General features: G+C 48.0%; 1 protein-coding gene across 1 annotated transcript in view; it reads right to left on the bottom strand.

Annotated features, from left to right (window-relative positions):
* Nucleotides 1-1,538: 1,538 nt before the first annotated feature.
* Nucleotides 1,539-16,182, bottom strand: part of LOC124720217 — a 108,933-nt gene continuing 94,289 nt past the window's right edge. The window contains exons 9-10 of the mRNA XM_047245538.1: nucleotides 9,126-9,295; nucleotides 1,539-1,796 (exon numbers count right to left, since the gene is read on the bottom strand). Of these exons, the coding sequence (XP_047101494.1) occupies nucleotides 1,681-1,796; nucleotides 9,126-9,295 (286 nt within the window). The 3' untranslated portion in view covers nucleotides 1,539-1,680. The remainder of the gene's footprint in view (nucleotides 1,797-9,125; nucleotides 9,296-16,182) is intronic.

The following is a 16,182-nucleotide window of genomic DNA, read 5'->3' as shown; positions in this document are numbered from 1 at the left end:
CGCTTTGGTAGGAAGCTTTCACTGCAAACAACTGTTGTTGCCTAATCGACTGGTCCATTTCTACCAAAATGTTTTGTGTTAGGGAACGCAGTGCTGACCTCTGTTACTCGCCCCCGAACTACTTCCAATGCTTCCGCGCACTAATAATAAATGCAGGTTTGACTGCCGCACCCTGTACTTTCCTCACAGTTACAGCAACTGGAAACGTCTCTCTTGTGCCATGTCTACCAATGATTCCAACTGATTCACCCGTTCATTTTGACTTATATTTCCAGTCAAGGTTCAGTCTCCAATGACAATAAATATGATCAGAGACAGAGAGAGAGGGGGAGAGGGAGAGAGGGTGGGGAAGAGAGGGAGAGGAAGAGATGGAAAGAGGGAGGGGGAGAGAGGGAGAGATGGAAAGAGGGAGGGGGGGAGAGGGAGTGAGAAAGAGAGAGAGGGAGAGAGAGTGGGGAGGGGGAGGGGGAGAGGGGGGAGGGAGAGGGGGGAACGGACAAAGAAGGGGGAAGAAATGGGTATGAAGAAGGAGGAGGAAGGTATAGACAGAGAGATGAGAGAGGACGAGATGGATGGAGACAGTGTGGGATAAGAGATGTACAGAGAATAGCGGAAAGGTGATGGACAGAGATAGGGAGCATTTATGGACAAAGGGAGGGGGAGTGGAAGAGAGAGAGAGAGGGGGGCAAGAGGGGGAAAAAGAAGAGTAGAACATACCAGGTGATCAAAAAGTCAGTATAAATTTGAAAACTGAATAAATCACAGAATAATGTAGATAGAGAGGTGGAAATTGACACACATGCTTGAAATGACATGGGGTTTTATTAGAACCGAAAAATACTAAAGTCCGACAGGTGGCACTTCATCTGATCAGAATAGCAATAATTAGCATAACAAAGTAAGACAAAGCAAAGATGATGTTCTTTACAGGAAATGCTCAATATGGCCATCATCATTCCTCAACAATAGATGTAGTCGAGGAATAATGTTGTGAACAGCACTGTAAAGCATGTCCGGAGTTGTGGTGAGGCATTGGCATCGGATGTTGTCTTTCAGCATCCCTAGAGATGTCGGTCGATCACGATACACTTGCGACTTCAGGTAACCCCAAAGCCAATAATCGCACGTACTGAGGTCTGGGGACCTGGGAGGCCAAGCATGACGAAAGTGGCGGCTGAGCACACGATCGTCACCAAACGACGCGCGCAAGAGATCTTTCACGCGTCTAGCGATACGGTTGGTTCTAATAAAACCCCATGTCATTCCAAGCATGTGTGTCAATTTTTACCTCTCGATCTACATCATTCTGTGCTTTATTCAGTTTTCAAATTTATACTGACTTTTTGATCACCCGGTACATCCAATTCCCAAACATATTTAGCAATTGTCAAGAATAGCCAGGTTTGCTAATAAAAAGACACAAATCATTTGTGGATTAATAAAAATGTGACCCAACATCTGAGGTTTTCGAGGACACGGTCACATTACGAGGCACTGACCTGTGCTCGTACCTGGCACAGTACGGACAGGCGGTGACGGCAGTCGAGAGAGGCGTGGGACCGCACTGCAACCTGTCGGCAGCAGCCGCCAGCTCGAGGTGCTCCGACACGGCGGGGCTGCGTCGCGCGATCTGGAGGTGGCGGGAGGCGCTGGCGGTGCCGTCGGGCTCTCTCAGAGGCGTCACCGCTCCCAGGGCCCGAGAAACGGCTGCTTCTCGCACTGCCTGCACAACGTCCGCTTCACGCACGGGTAGTCGCGGAAGCTGCCGTAGTTGAACACGCCCTCGTACTGCGGGTCTGCAACCGGCGAACACGGTAATCGTTTGGTGGGCAGGCAATGCGAGGTCCCACAAGGATATTCGCAGTCACTGCAAATCTAAAATCTTTTTCAGTATTCCAAGACCTCTATCATCACATTTAGTCTTCCTCTTTTTAGTTCTTCTTAACTAGCCAGACAATTCTGAATGGTATGTTCTGTCGGTGGAGGGTCGAAATGCTGCACAGCTGCTATGTTTCCCAGTTCTTCTGCATATGCTATTACAGTAGAGCGTCAATTATCTAAACGACGGTCAACCGAACGACCGCTTAACCGAACTGTGTACTCGCTCGCCTCGCACCTGTTATTCTCCATCATCCCCCTCACTCCCAAACCAAGTTTCCCACAGTAGTCGCCGCACTGGGCCAACGCTGGCAGAACATTGCTTCTAATGGGGCCTTCACGAGGCGCTGCTGACCGGCCGAGCCGCCAGCCGCTGTGTTTCAACAATCGGCACTCTTCTGTCGGCTCGGCACTGGCAGTAGCAGTAGCGGCAGTATCAAAGCTGTTCACACCAACAGCTGCGCCAGCTTAGAGTTGAGGCTTGCCGCTCCGCGCAGTTTGAAGGATGGCGCGCGCCCCCAAGAAGAGCTTCTCACGGTGCAAACAGTCACCTTCTGTTCTCTGTTACTGTACAGTACTTCTTTTTGGCAAATAAACATGTACAGTTCGATTATCCCAACAAACCGGTTTTCCAAACACCCATGTCCCCCAATTACTTCGGATAATTAACGCTCTACTGTACTTTCAATTTACAGCCTACATAATACACTATGTGATCAAAACTATCCGGACACCCCCAAAGACATACGTCTTTCATATTAGGTGCACCTACTGCCATGTACTCCACATCAGCGATCTCAGTAGTCATTGGGCATTGTGAGAGAGCGTCACAGAACTCGTGGACTTCGAACGTGGTCACGTGACTGGGTGTCACTTGTGTCATACACGCTCCTAAACATCCCTTGGTCCATTGTTTCCGATGCGATAGTGAAGTGGAAACGTGAAGGGACACGTACAGCACAAAAGCGTACAGGCCGACCTCGCCTCTCGCCTGTTGACTGACAGACACCGTCAACAGTTGAAGTGGGCCGTAATGTGTAATAGGCAGACATCTATCCAGACCATCACACAGGAATTCCAAACTGCATCAGGATCCACTGCAAGTACTAGGACAGTTAGGCGGGAGATGAGAAAACTCGGATTTCACGGTCGATCGGCTGCTCATAAGCCAAACATCACGCCGGTAAATGCACAACGACGCCTCGCTTGGTGTAAGGAGCGTAAACATTGGACGATTGAGCAGTGGAAAAATGTTGTGTCGAGCGACGAATCACGGTACACAATGTGGCGATCCGATGGCAGGGTGTGGGTATGGCGAATGCCCGGTGAACGTCATCTGTCAGCGTGTCTAGTGCCGACAGTAAAATTCGGAGGCGGTGGTGTTATGGTGTGGTCGTGTTTCTCACGGATGCGGCTTGTACCCCTTGTTGTATTGCGTGGCACTATCACAGCACAGGCTTACATTGCTGTTTTAAGCACCTTCTCGCTTCCCACTGTTGAAGAGAAATTCGGCGATGGCGATTGCATCTTTCAACACGATCGAGCACCTGTTCATGATGCACAGCCTGTGGCGGAGTGAATACACGACAATAACATCCCTGTAATAGACTGGCCTGCACAGAGTCCTGACCTGAACCCTACAGAACACCTCTGTGATGTTTTGGAACGCCGACTTCGAGCCAGGCCTCACCGACCGACATCGATACCTCTCCTCAGTGCAGCACTCCGTGAAGAATGGGCTGCCATTCCCCAAGAAACCTTCCAGCACCTGACTGAACGTACGCCAGTGAGAGTGGAAGCTGTCATCAAGGCTAATGGTGGGCCAACACCATACTGAATTCCAGCATTACCGATGGAGGGCACCACGAACTTTTTAGTCATTTTCAGGCAGGTGGCCAGATTGTTTTGATCACACAGTGTATGAATATCTTGTATTTTTTCCATTACGAAACTAGCTACTAATAAAAATATTGTATTGTTATCGTTAACACAAATCACTTTCAATTCGAGTTCACTGGCACCATGGAATGGAATGAAGCAGCATAAACTAGACAGTGTTCTGGGTATGTGAAGGTGCAGCAGAAAGGAGTCAGTGTTTGTAAGGTTGTGAATTGCCCAACTCACGTCGATAACATCGGTGAACTACTGCTGCCAGTTGAATCAAATGTTCCCAGGTAGACGTCGGTTTGCCCACAGAATCAAATACCCTGCTAAGCCAAACAAACTGCTACACCTGCCTAATAGCGTGTAGGATCCCCATGAGCACTCAGAAGTGCCACAACACGATGAGTGTGTGCCAAGCAAGATCGTAAGAGATGGAAAAGAGCCACCGTGGTACAACAACCGAGTTAGAAAACTGCTGCGGAAGCAAAGGGAACTTCACAGCAAACATAAACATAGCCAAAGCCTTGCAGACAAACAAAAATTACGCGAAGCGAAATGTAGTGTGAGGAGGGCTATGCGAGAGGCGTTCAACGAATTCGAAAGTAAAGTTCTATGCGCTGACTTGGCAGAAAATCCTAAGACATTTTGGTCTTATGTGAAAGCGGTAGGTGGATCAAAACAAAATGTCCAGACACACTGTGATCAAAATGGTACTGAAACAGAGGATGACAGACTAAAGGCCGAAATACTAAATGTCTATTTCCAAAGCTGTTTCACAGAGAAAGACTGCACTGTAGTTCCTTCTCTAGACTGTCGCACAGATGACAAAATGGTAGATATCGAAATAGACGACAGAGGGATAGAGAAACAATTAAAATCGCTCAAAAGAGGAAAGGCCGCAGGACCTGATGGGATACCAGTTCGATTTTACACAAGAGTACGCGAAGGAACTTGACCCCCCTTCTTGCAGTGGTGTACTGTAGGTCTCTAGAAGAGCGTAGCGTTCCAAAGGATTGGAAAAGGGCACAGGTCATCCCCGTTTTCAAGAAGGGACGTCGAACAGATGTGCGGAACTATAGACCTATATCTCTAACGTCGATCAGTTGTAGAATTTTGGAACACGTGTTGTGTTCGAGTACAATGACTTCTCTGAAGACTAGAAATGTACTCTGTAGGAATCAGCATGGGTTTCGAAAAAGACGGTCGTGTGAAACCCAGCTCGTGCTATTCGTCCGCGAGACTCAGAGGGCCATAGACACGGCTTCCCAGGTAGATGCCGTGTTTCTCGACTTCCGCAAGGTGTTCGATACAGTTCCCCACAGTCGTTTAATGAACAAAGTAAGAGCATATGGACTATCAGACCAATTGTGTGATTGGATTGAAGAGTTCCTAGATAACAGACCGCAGCATGTCATTCTCAATGGAGAGAAGTCTTCCGAAGTAAGAGTGATTGCAGGTGTGCCGCAGGGGAGTGTCGTAGGACCGTTGCTATTCACAACATACATAAATGACCTTGTGGATGACATCGGAAGTTCACTGAGGCTTTTTGCAGATGGTGCTGTGGTATATCGAGAGGTTGTAACAAGGGAAAATTGTACTGAAATGCAGGAGGATCTGCAGTGAATTGACGCACGGTGGACGGTATGGTAATTGAATCTCAATGTAGAGAAGTGTAATGTGCTGCGAATACATAGAAAGAAAGATCCCTTATCATTTAGCTACAATATAGCAGGTCAGCAACTGGAAGCAGTTAATTCCATAAATTATCTGGGAGTACGCATTAGGAGTGATTTAAAATGGAATGATCATATAAAGTTGATCGTCGGTAAAGCAGATGCCAGACTGAGATTCATTGGAAGAATCCTAAGGAAATGCAATCCGAAAACAAAGGAAGTAGGTTACAGTACGCTTGTTCGCCCACTGCTCGAATACTGCTCAGCAGTGTGGGATCCGTACCAGATAGTGTTGATAGAAGAGATAGAGAAGATCCAATGGAGAGCAGCGCGCTTCGTTACAGGATCATTTAGTAATCGCGAAAGCGTTACGGAGATGATAGATAAACTCCAGTGGAAGACTCTGCAGGAGAGACGCTCAGTAGCTCGGCACGGGCTTTTGTCGAAGTTTCGAGAACATACCTTCATACCTTCACCGAGGAGTCGAGCAGTACATTGCTCCCTCCTACGTATATCTCGCGAAGAGACTGTGAGGATAAAATCAGAGAGATTAGAGCCCACACAGAGGCATACCGAGAATCCTTCTTTCCACGAACAATAAGAGACTCGAATAGAAGGGAGAACCGATGGAGGTACTCAAGGTACCCTCCGCCACACACCGTCAGGTGGCTTGCGGAGTATGGATGTAGATGTAGATGGTATGGACTCAACTAATGTCTACAGTAGTGCTCGAGAGAATGGACATTGTGAATTCTGTAGAGCTGTCCATAAATCCGTAAGAGCACGACGGGGAGGGGATCTCTTCTGAACAGCGGGTTGCAAGACATCCCAGATATGCTCAATAATACCCATGTCTCGGGAGTTTGGTGACCAGTGGAATTGTTTAAACCCAGAAGAGAGTTCCTGGAGCCAGTTCGTAGCAATTCTGGACATGTGGAGTGTCGCATTGTCCTGCTGGATTCCCCAAGTCTGTTGGAAAGCAGAGTGGACACAAATGGAGGCAGGTGATCAGACAAAATGCTTATGTATGTGTCACCTGTCAGAGTGGTATCTAGACGTATCAGGGGTCACTCCAAGCATACATACCCCACACCATTACAGAGCCTCTACCAGTGTAAACAATCACCTGCTGACATACAGCGTCCATGGATTCATGAGACTGTCTGCTTACCGATACATGTACATTCGCTCAATACAACGGGACACGTCTGACCAGGCAACATGTTTCCGGTCATCTACGGTCCACGTCAGTGTTGACGGGTGCAGGCGAGGCATAAAGCTTTGTCTCATGCAGTCTACATTTTATATGCTCTCTACTTTGACCATCATCAGTTATTTTGCTCCCCAAATAGCAAAACTCCCTTACTACTTTAAGTGTCTCATTTCCTAATCCAATTCCCTCAGCATCACCCGACTTAATTCGACTACATTCCATTATCCTCATTTTGCTTTTGTTGATGTTCACCTTATAGCCTCCTTTCAAGACACTGTCCATTCCGTTCAACTGCTCTTCCAAGTCCTTTGCTGTCTCTGACAGAATTACAACGTCATCGGCGAACCTCAAAGTTTTTATTTCTTCTCCATGGATTTTAATTCCTACTCCGAATTTTTCTTTTGTTTTCTTTACTGCTTGCTCAATATACAGATTGAATAGCATCGGGGAGAGGCTACAACCCTGTCTCACTGCCTTCCCATCCACTGCTTCCCTTTCATGTCCCTCGACTCTTATAACTGCCACCTGGTTTCTGTAGAAATTATAAATAGCTCCCTGTACTTTACCACTGACGCCTTTAGAATTTGAAAGAGAGTATTCCAGTCAACATTGTCAAAAGCTTTCTCTAAGTCCACAAATGGTAGAAACGTAGGTTTGCCTTTACTTAAGATAAGGCGTAAGGTCAGTATTGCCTCATGTGTTCCAACATTTCCACAGAATCCAATTAAGATGTTTATCGTGTAACATTTCCCGTTTCCACCAGTGCATATAATAAGCTCAGAACAGAGTTGGGGGATGGCTAGTCCAGTAAAAATTTCCTAGAACTGCACCACTGTGGAGCTACAGCCATAAAATGACAGCTAATCAGGGATGCCAAAGCAGACAATCGAAGACACCCAGTACCACCCGAGTGACGTCGCAGCTGGCAGCTGGAGTACGTAAGGGGATACCGGCAGGCCGTCAGCAGTCATTCCATTCCACCACGATCGAGGAGAACTCAGTCGAAAGCTCGTGCTCTTCTTTACGGCATTTGAAACGGCCGGAAGCCTGAGAAATTTCTTTTTTTAAATCAGACTTCAAGGAGAATATAATAATTCCAATCCCAAAGAAAGCAGGTGTTGACAGGTGTGAAGATTACCGAACTACCAGTTTAATAAGTCAAAGCTGCAAAGTACTAACGCGAATTCTTTGCAGATGAATGGAAAAACTGGTAGAAGCCGATCTCAGGGAAGATAAGTTTGGATTCCGTAGAAATGTTGGAACATGTGAGGCAATACTGACCCTAACACTTATCTTAGAAAATAGATTAAGGAAAGGCATACCTACATTTCTAGCATGAGTAGAATTAGAGAAAGCTTTTGACAATGTTGACTCGAATACTCTCTTTCAAATTCTAGAGGTGGCAGGGGTAAAATACAGGGAGGGAAAGGCTATTTACAATTTGTACAGAAACCGGATGGCAGTTATAAGAGTCGAGGGACATGAAAGGGAAGCAGTGGTTGGGAAGGGAGTGAGACAGGGTTGTAGCCTCTCCCCGATGTTGTTCAATCTGTATATTGAGCAGCCAGTGAAGGAAAAAGAAGAAAAGTTCGGAGCAGGTATTAAAATCCATGGAGAAGAAATAAAAACTTTGAGGTTCGCCGATGACATTGTAATTCTGTCAGAGACAGCGAAGGACTTGGAAGAGCAGTTGAATGGAATGGACAGTGTCTTGAAAGGAGGGTATAAGATGAACATCAACAAAAGCAAAACGAGGATAATGGAATGTAGTCGAATTAAGTCGGGTGATGCTGAGGGAATTAGATTAGGAAATGAGGCACTTAAAGTAGTAAAGGAGTTTTGCTATTTGGGGAGCAAAATAACTGATGATGGTCGAAGTAGACAGGATATAAAATGTAGACTGGCAATGGCAAGGAAAGCGTTTCTGAAGAAGAGAAATTTGTTAACATCGAGTATTGATTTAAGTGTGAGGAAGTCGTTTCTGAAAGTATTTGTATGGAGTGTAGCCATGTATGGAAGTGAAACATGGACGATAAATAGTTTGGACAGGAAGAGAATAGAAGCTTTCGAAATGTGGTGGTACAGAAGAATGCTGAAGATTAGATGGGTAGATCACGTAACTAATGAGGAGGTATTGAATAGGATTGGGGAGAAGATAAGTTTGTGGCACAACTTGACTAGAAGAAGGGACCGGTTGGTAGGACATGTTCTGAGACATCGAGGGATCACCAATTTAGTATTGGAGGGCAGCGTGGAGGGTAAAAATCGTAGAGGGAGACCAAGAGATGAATACACTAAGCAGATTCAGAAGGATGTAGGATGGAGTACGTACTGGGAGATGAAGCAGCTTGCACAGGATAGAGTAGCATGGAGAGCTGCATCAAACCAGTCTCAGGACTGAAGACCACAACAACAACAACAACAGCAACAACAACAACATTACATCCCGTCACCCCGCCACCGCCCGCACGACTCACTGAGCGTCCAGTAGTGCTCCCCGCGATTGCCGTCCTCCCGCGGCACTTTGACGAAGTACTTGCCGAGCGACAGGTACGCCCGGACCGAGCTCCGCCAGACCTTCTTCTTGCGATCGAAGTAGGGGAAACGGTTCTCGATGTAGGCGCAGATCTCCGACTGCGTCGCCCTCCTGGCGGACAAATGAGAGCGCAAATTTTAGTCGAGCTCGTCCGAAGGAGACACCGAGTGAGATTTAAGGGCCATGAGCCCTTCTTGGCACCACCACCACAAGTGTGCAAGTCCCTGTGACCCACTTTACTTTGTACAACTGGAGAAACATTTAATCAAACAATGGAAATTCCAGGATGGAATGTAACAATACCAGAGAAGGAAAGTTGCTACTGTAGTGTCGTGGAATAGAAAAGAGTTGGAAACGTGGAATATTGTCAAAGTTTCGTTGCCTATGGCGAGAGGCAGAGGCAGTAGGTTAGCCGAGAGGTAAGAGGATTGCACATGTATCGGAATGTGTCGTCACGCAGGGGTAGTGGCCTGGTTACACACAACAGCCGAGAGAGAATTGCTTAGCACGCAGGTTTGTGTTGGACAGAGACTTTCGTAGAGTGCAAGACAGAGGTATAGCGTCAGCTGTACTGCATTTTTCAACCTCTCGTAAGTCTGCCGTAACAACACGTAACTCTGTCGCAAGAACACCTAAGGGGCGAGTACGACAGAGAATCGGCAGTAGAAGTGGAACGAATGCGTTCATTACAAACGAGCATGACGTCAGGAAGTAGCTCGTGCTTCCTTTAAATACGCCAGCTTTGATAGCAACAAGGCACTCGCAGTTAGACTTGCAGTGAGACGTGTACTGGGTCGCTGCGTAGCACTCAGCTCGGTAAATGGAAATGTCGTGTGGCTAGGGCCTCCCATCGGGTAGACCGTTCGCCTGGTGCAGGTCTTTCGATTTGACGCCACTTCGGCGACCTGCGTGTCGATGGGGATGAAATGATGATGATTAGGACAACACAACACCCAGTCCCTGAGCGGAGAAAATTTCCGACCCAGCCGGGAATCGAACCCGGGCCCTTAGGATTGACAGTCTGTCACGCTGACCACTCAGCTACCGGGGCGGACTGGTGATCGACACGTTAATCTTTATCGAGGAGATGTTGCAGTCAGGGCGGCCCATCCAGCAGCAGACGTGGCGGGACAGTACCAGCTCTGGTCCTCTCTGCTGCCGCTGTCAATCGTCGACCCGGGATTAGCAGACGTCGCGGCAGACTCGCTCGCCGCCAATGCCGACCACACCGATGAGCCGTCGTCGAGATCGTGCGGGGCCTAGGCCCTGTGCTTCCGCCGTCACAACCGGGTGAGCCGACGACGCTGGGGGACTGCAACCTATTCCGTCCGTACGCTGCAGACGAGCCACCGGGAGGAGCAGGGAAGAAGACGGGGCGGGATAGAGCACACTCCGCACTACGAGAACGCCTCTCGTGCCGACAGCGCCGGGACTCCAACCGGGAGCCTCCTGCCGTCCGCCGCCGAGCCGGCCACCGCCAGCCACGCACGGCGCTGCGCTAGAGTGCGCGTCATTTATGTTGGCGGCCGAGTTCAGGTTCGTTCTGCGCATCTGACGTCACAAAACACAGTCAGCCAATGAACAGAGAACGACGTTGCCAGATCTCGACTGCAGTGCTTGGCACGGACGAGTGTCTTCAGCTTTAGAAACGTTCAGTCAGAAATAAAGTAATAGAACAAAAGCAATGTCTTGATAGCAGACTTTCTTTTATACACTCCTGGAAATGGAAAAAAAGAACACATTGACACCGGTGTGTCAGACCCACCATACTTGCTCCGGACACTGCGAGAGGGCTGTACAAGCAATGATCACACGCACGGCACAGCGGACACACCAGGAACCGCGGTGTTGGCCGTCGAATGGCGCTAGCTGCGCAGCATTTGTGCACCGCCGCCGTCAGTGTCAGCCAGTTTGCGGTGGCATACGGAGCTCCATCGCAGTCTTTAACACTGGTAGCATGCCGCGACAGCGTGGACGTGAACCGTATGTGCAGTTGACGGACTTTGAGCGAGGGCGTATAGTGGGCATGCGGGAGGCCGGGTGGACGTACCGCCGAATTGCTCAACACGTGGGGCGTGAGGTCTCCACAGTACATCGATGTTGTCGCCAGTGGTCGGTGGAAGATGCACGTGCCCGTCGACCTGGGACCGGACCGCAGCGACGCACGGATGCACGCCAAGACCGTAGGATCCTACGCAGTGCCGTAGGGGACCGCACCGCCACTTCCCAGCAAATTAGGGACACTGTTGCTCCTGGGGTATCGGCGAGGACCATTCGCAACCGTCTCCATGAAGCTGGGCTACAGTCCCGCACACCGTTAGGCCGTCTTCCGCTCACGCCCCAACATCGTGCAGCCCACCTCCAGTGGTGTCGCGACAGGCGTGAATGGAGGGACGAATGGAGACGTGTCGTCTTCAGCGATGAGAGTCGCTTCTGCCTTGGTGCCGATGATGGTCGTATGCGTGTTTGGCGCCGTGCAGGTGAGCGCCACAATCAGGACTGCATACGACCGAGGCACACAGGGCCAACACCCGGCATCATGGTGTGGGGAGCGATCTCCTACACTGGCCGTACACCACTGGTGATCGTCGAGGGGACACTGAATAGTGCACGGTACATCCAAACCGTCATCGAACCCATCGTTCTACCATTCCTAGACCGGCAAGGGAACTTGCTGTTCCAACAGGACAATGCACGTCCGCATGTATCCCGTGCCACCCAACGTGCTCTAGAAGGTGTAAGTCAACTACCCTGGCCAGCAAGATCTCCGGATCTGTCCCCCATTGAGCATGTTTGGGACTGGATGAAGCGTCGTCTCACGCGGTCTGCACGTCCAGCACGAACGCTCGTCCAACTGAGGCGCCAGGTGGAAATGGCATGGCAAGCCGTTCCACAGGACTACATCCAGCATCTCTACGATCGTCTCCATGGGAGAATAGCAGCCTGCATTGCTGCGAAAGGTGGATATACACTGTGCTAGTGCCGACATTGTGCATGCTCTGTTGCCTGTGTCTATGTGCCTGTGGTTCTGCCAGTGTGATCATGTGATGTATCTGACCCCAGGAATGTGTCAATAAAGTTTCCCCTTCCTGGGACAATGAATTCACGGTGTTCTTATTTCAATTTCCAGGAGTGTAGAATGTTTGGAAAAAGCATTCTTTATACCAATTACTTCATATTCTATTAATTAATTAAACCAAACAAGCAATAAGACTCCTAATTCAGGCGATAGCAAGGAAAGGTGTTTGTATCAATCTCACGAACTGCTTTTTTGCAATAAAGAAGAGCGGTAATTGTTTATTTCCTATTGTACTTCGACGAAGCGTGAATAATTCATAGTCACGCCAACAGTGTTTGGTAGTATTTTGCGTGACACGGAGCTCACGGAGCTATGCTGTTCGAGTTGCGTTAGCGTAATGGTTAAGGTGTTGGACTGCTAAGCGATAGGTCAAGAGTTTGATCCTTGTGCTGTGCTTAATATTTACTTTATTTAAAAATAATATTGAAGTGCTGTACTTCACGAATTTTATTCGTTTGAATGCAATTTTTGGAAATTTCTAGTGCTTTGTCTCTTCATTAAACCTTTCGCTGCTGCAGACACGTTCTCCCCGCATTCCGAAGTGCTTTAAAATAAAGCCAAATGCGCCCGGTGTAAATAAAACTTTCATTACAGTCGCGAAAGACGGAACATTTCTTAATATTACATATGACACCTATGTGGTACTTAAATTAAATGAGATATTGTTATACGGTAAATTTGTATATTAAATTTAGGTATCTTGTCCACATTTAATTGTCAACATTGTGCAACTAAAATCGACCATACAGAAAGTATACGCTATGGACTTTTACCTCCGGAAACTCTTCAAAATTTCCGTGCAATGGTTTACTACATTTAATGCTGCACAATAACTGCGTTGAACATCGAACCAAATTAAATCATTTAAGGGGGGGAAGGTACCAGTCAAGAAGACGTGTAAAAATCAAATTTTTGGGCCAAATAGTTTTTGTGAAATCGAATGATAAAGTGTGTCAAAGCAGTCGAAACACCGTGTGTCTGCACAGGCGAGCAGTGCAGTGATGACAGAATCGCACACAGCACGTCTCTGTAGCAGCGAAAGGGTTAATGTGGATGTGGTGGCTTTACTTCATGAACTGCGCGCTCCCCCCTAAACGTAAGTTTGCGAACTATGCTATACTATGGCGCTGCTTCTCTTGGCGCGTGCAACTGGCAACGCAGCCATCTCCCGCGTCTGGGCAGGCATGCGCGAGCCGCCAAGATAAAAGGATTGAACTGTAGCGAGACTAGTGTGGCCCGGAGCTGGTGTCATCGCTCCGAGTCAGCGAGGGCTCGGGGAAGGTTGTCGATATCACCGAGATCGGCCAGCCTGTGTTAGGCAGGCCACACTGTACTCGGCAGGAATAAAGGTGTCATGAATTAATAATGTTTCTTTGGCATTTCTGACAAATCCACAGTCACTTCCTAGCATCCTGACAACTCGAGAGGTCACCGCTCAGCCTCCAGTCCACCGTAGGCGACTGGGACCACCGGGGCGCCTACACTACTCGCCATATAGCGGAGATGTCGAGTCGTGATAGGCACAACAAAAAGATTCACACTGTTATAGCTTTCGGCCATTAAGGCCTTTGTCAGCAGAAGACAGACAGACAGACACACACACACACACACACACACACACACACACGCAAATGCAACTTGCACTAGTAGTTTCATCTCTTTGACCCTGCAGATGTTTGTGCAAGTTGCACGTTCGCGGGCGCGCGTGTGTGTGTGTGTGTGTGTGTGTGTGTGTGTACTGCTGACAAAGGCCTTAAAGGCCGAAAGCTACAATTGTGTGAATCTTTTTGTTGTGCCTATCACGACTCAGCATCTCCGCTATACGGCGAGTAGCAACTTCCCTTCTCTGGTAGTGTTGGAGAAATATTTAGTTATTTACTAGGTTCCCTGCTTTGAAGCTGCTCAGAAGCAATTTCGTCAATACTCATGGTGTATTCGTGGATGCAGACACAGACACACACACACACACACACACACACACACACACACACACACACGATTTCCCGGTTAAAAATACACATTTTCGTGGGTGAAAATACACTATTTCCCAGGTGAAAATCCACTCCACCCTGGGTGAAAGTTTACGTCTTCCATGTCAAGTGACAATATACGAGGGCAGTTCAATAAGTAATGCAACACATTTTTTTTTCTGAAACAGGGGTTGTTTTATTCAGCATTGAAATACACCAGGTTATTCCCCAATCTTTTAGCTACACAACACTATTTTTCAGCGTAATCTCCATTCAATGCTACGGCCTTACGCCACCTTGAAATGAGGGCCTGTATGCCCGAACGGTACCATTCCACTGGTCGACGTCGGAGCCAACGTCGTACTGCATCAATAACTTCTTCATCATCCGCGTAGTGCCTCCCACGGATTGCGTCCTTCATTGGGCCAAACACGTGGAAATCCGACGGTGCGAGATCGGGGCTGTAGGGTGCACGAGGAAGAACAGTCCACTGAAGTTTTGTGAGCTCCTCTCGGGTGCGAAGACTTGTGTGAGGTCTTGCGTTGTCATGAAGAAGGAGAAGTTCGTTCAGATTTTTGTGCCTACGAACACGCTGAAGTCGTTTCTTCAATTTCTGAAGAGTAGCACAATACACTTCAGAGTTGATCGTTTGACCGTGGGGAAGGACATCGAACAGAATAACCCCTTCAGCGTCCCAGAAGACTGTAACCATGAGTTTACCGGCTCAGGGTATGGCTTTAAACTTTTTCTTGGTAGGGGAGTGGCTGTGGCGCCACTCCATTGATTGCCGTTTTGTTTCAGGTTCGAAGTGATGAACCCATGTTTCATCGCCTGTAACAATCTTTGACAAGAAATTGTCACCCTCAGCCACATGACGAGCAAGCAATTCCGCACAGGTGGCTCTCCTTTGCTCTTTATGGTGTTCGGTTAGACAACGAGGGACCCAGCGGGAACAAACCTTTGAATATCCCAACTGGTGAACAGTTGTGACAGCACTGCCAACAGAGATGTCAAGTTGAGCACTGAGTTGTTTGATGGTGATCCGTCGATCATCTCGAACGAGTGTGTTCGTACGCTCCGCCATTGCAGGAGTCACAGCTGTGCACGGCCGGCCCGCACGCGGGAGATCAGACAGTCTTGCTTGACCTTGCGGCGATGATGACACACGCTTTGCCCAACGACTCACCGTGCTTTTGTCCACTGCCAGATCACCGTAGACATTCTGCAAGCGCCTATGAATATCTGAGATGCCCTGGTTTTCCGCCAAAAGAAACTCGATCACTGCCCGTTGTTTGCAACGCACATCCGTTACAGATGCCATTTTAACAGCTCCGTACAGCGCTGCCACCTGTCGGAAGTCAATGAAACTATACGAGATGAAGCGGGAATGTTTGAAAATATTCCACAAGAAATTTCCGTTTTTTTCAACCAAAATTGGCCGAGAAAAAAAATGTGTTGCATTACTTATTGAACTGCCCTCGTACTTCCTCTTGGAGCTGTAAAACTTATCAATCCTTTGAATGGTAAAGGTTTTATACACCGGCGTACAACTTCCAACTTCTTAGCACTTTAGGAGGGGAGGCGGCGGCGGGGTGGGGGGGTGGGGGGGGGGGGGGCGCGAACGACCGACAGACATGCGGTAAAATGATTTTCATATTACGAAAGTATAAATCCAAATTCCACCAAATGCAGTACAAAAGTTTTCAAAGCACTGAAATCGAAATTGTGCTGCATAATGCACTTTCATCATCCAATCATGTAATCTCACCAGCCAATGGCAGCAGACATTCAGAGCAAAAGACATGTGAAACACATAAATAGGAAAAGTTAACGGCTAAAATTAATAAACATACAGTATAGCAACAACAAAAGGAAGTATATTGTTGTTCACCAAATATTTTTTGTCGTTTTCTTCCAAGGGAGTGCTTAGGCAGGATCCTAAGAGCATA

The sequence above is a fragment of the Schistocerca piceifrons genome, chromosome 11 (assembly GCF_021461385.2).
Source record: "Schistocerca piceifrons isolate TAMUIC-IGC-003096 chromosome 11, iqSchPice1.1, whole genome shotgun sequence".
Lineage (NCBI taxonomy): Eukaryota > Metazoa > Arthropoda > Insecta > Orthoptera > Acrididae > Schistocerca > Schistocerca piceifrons.
The sequence above is the reverse complement of the archived record's forward strand: the minus strand, read 5'-3'. Positions and strand labels throughout refer to the sequence as shown.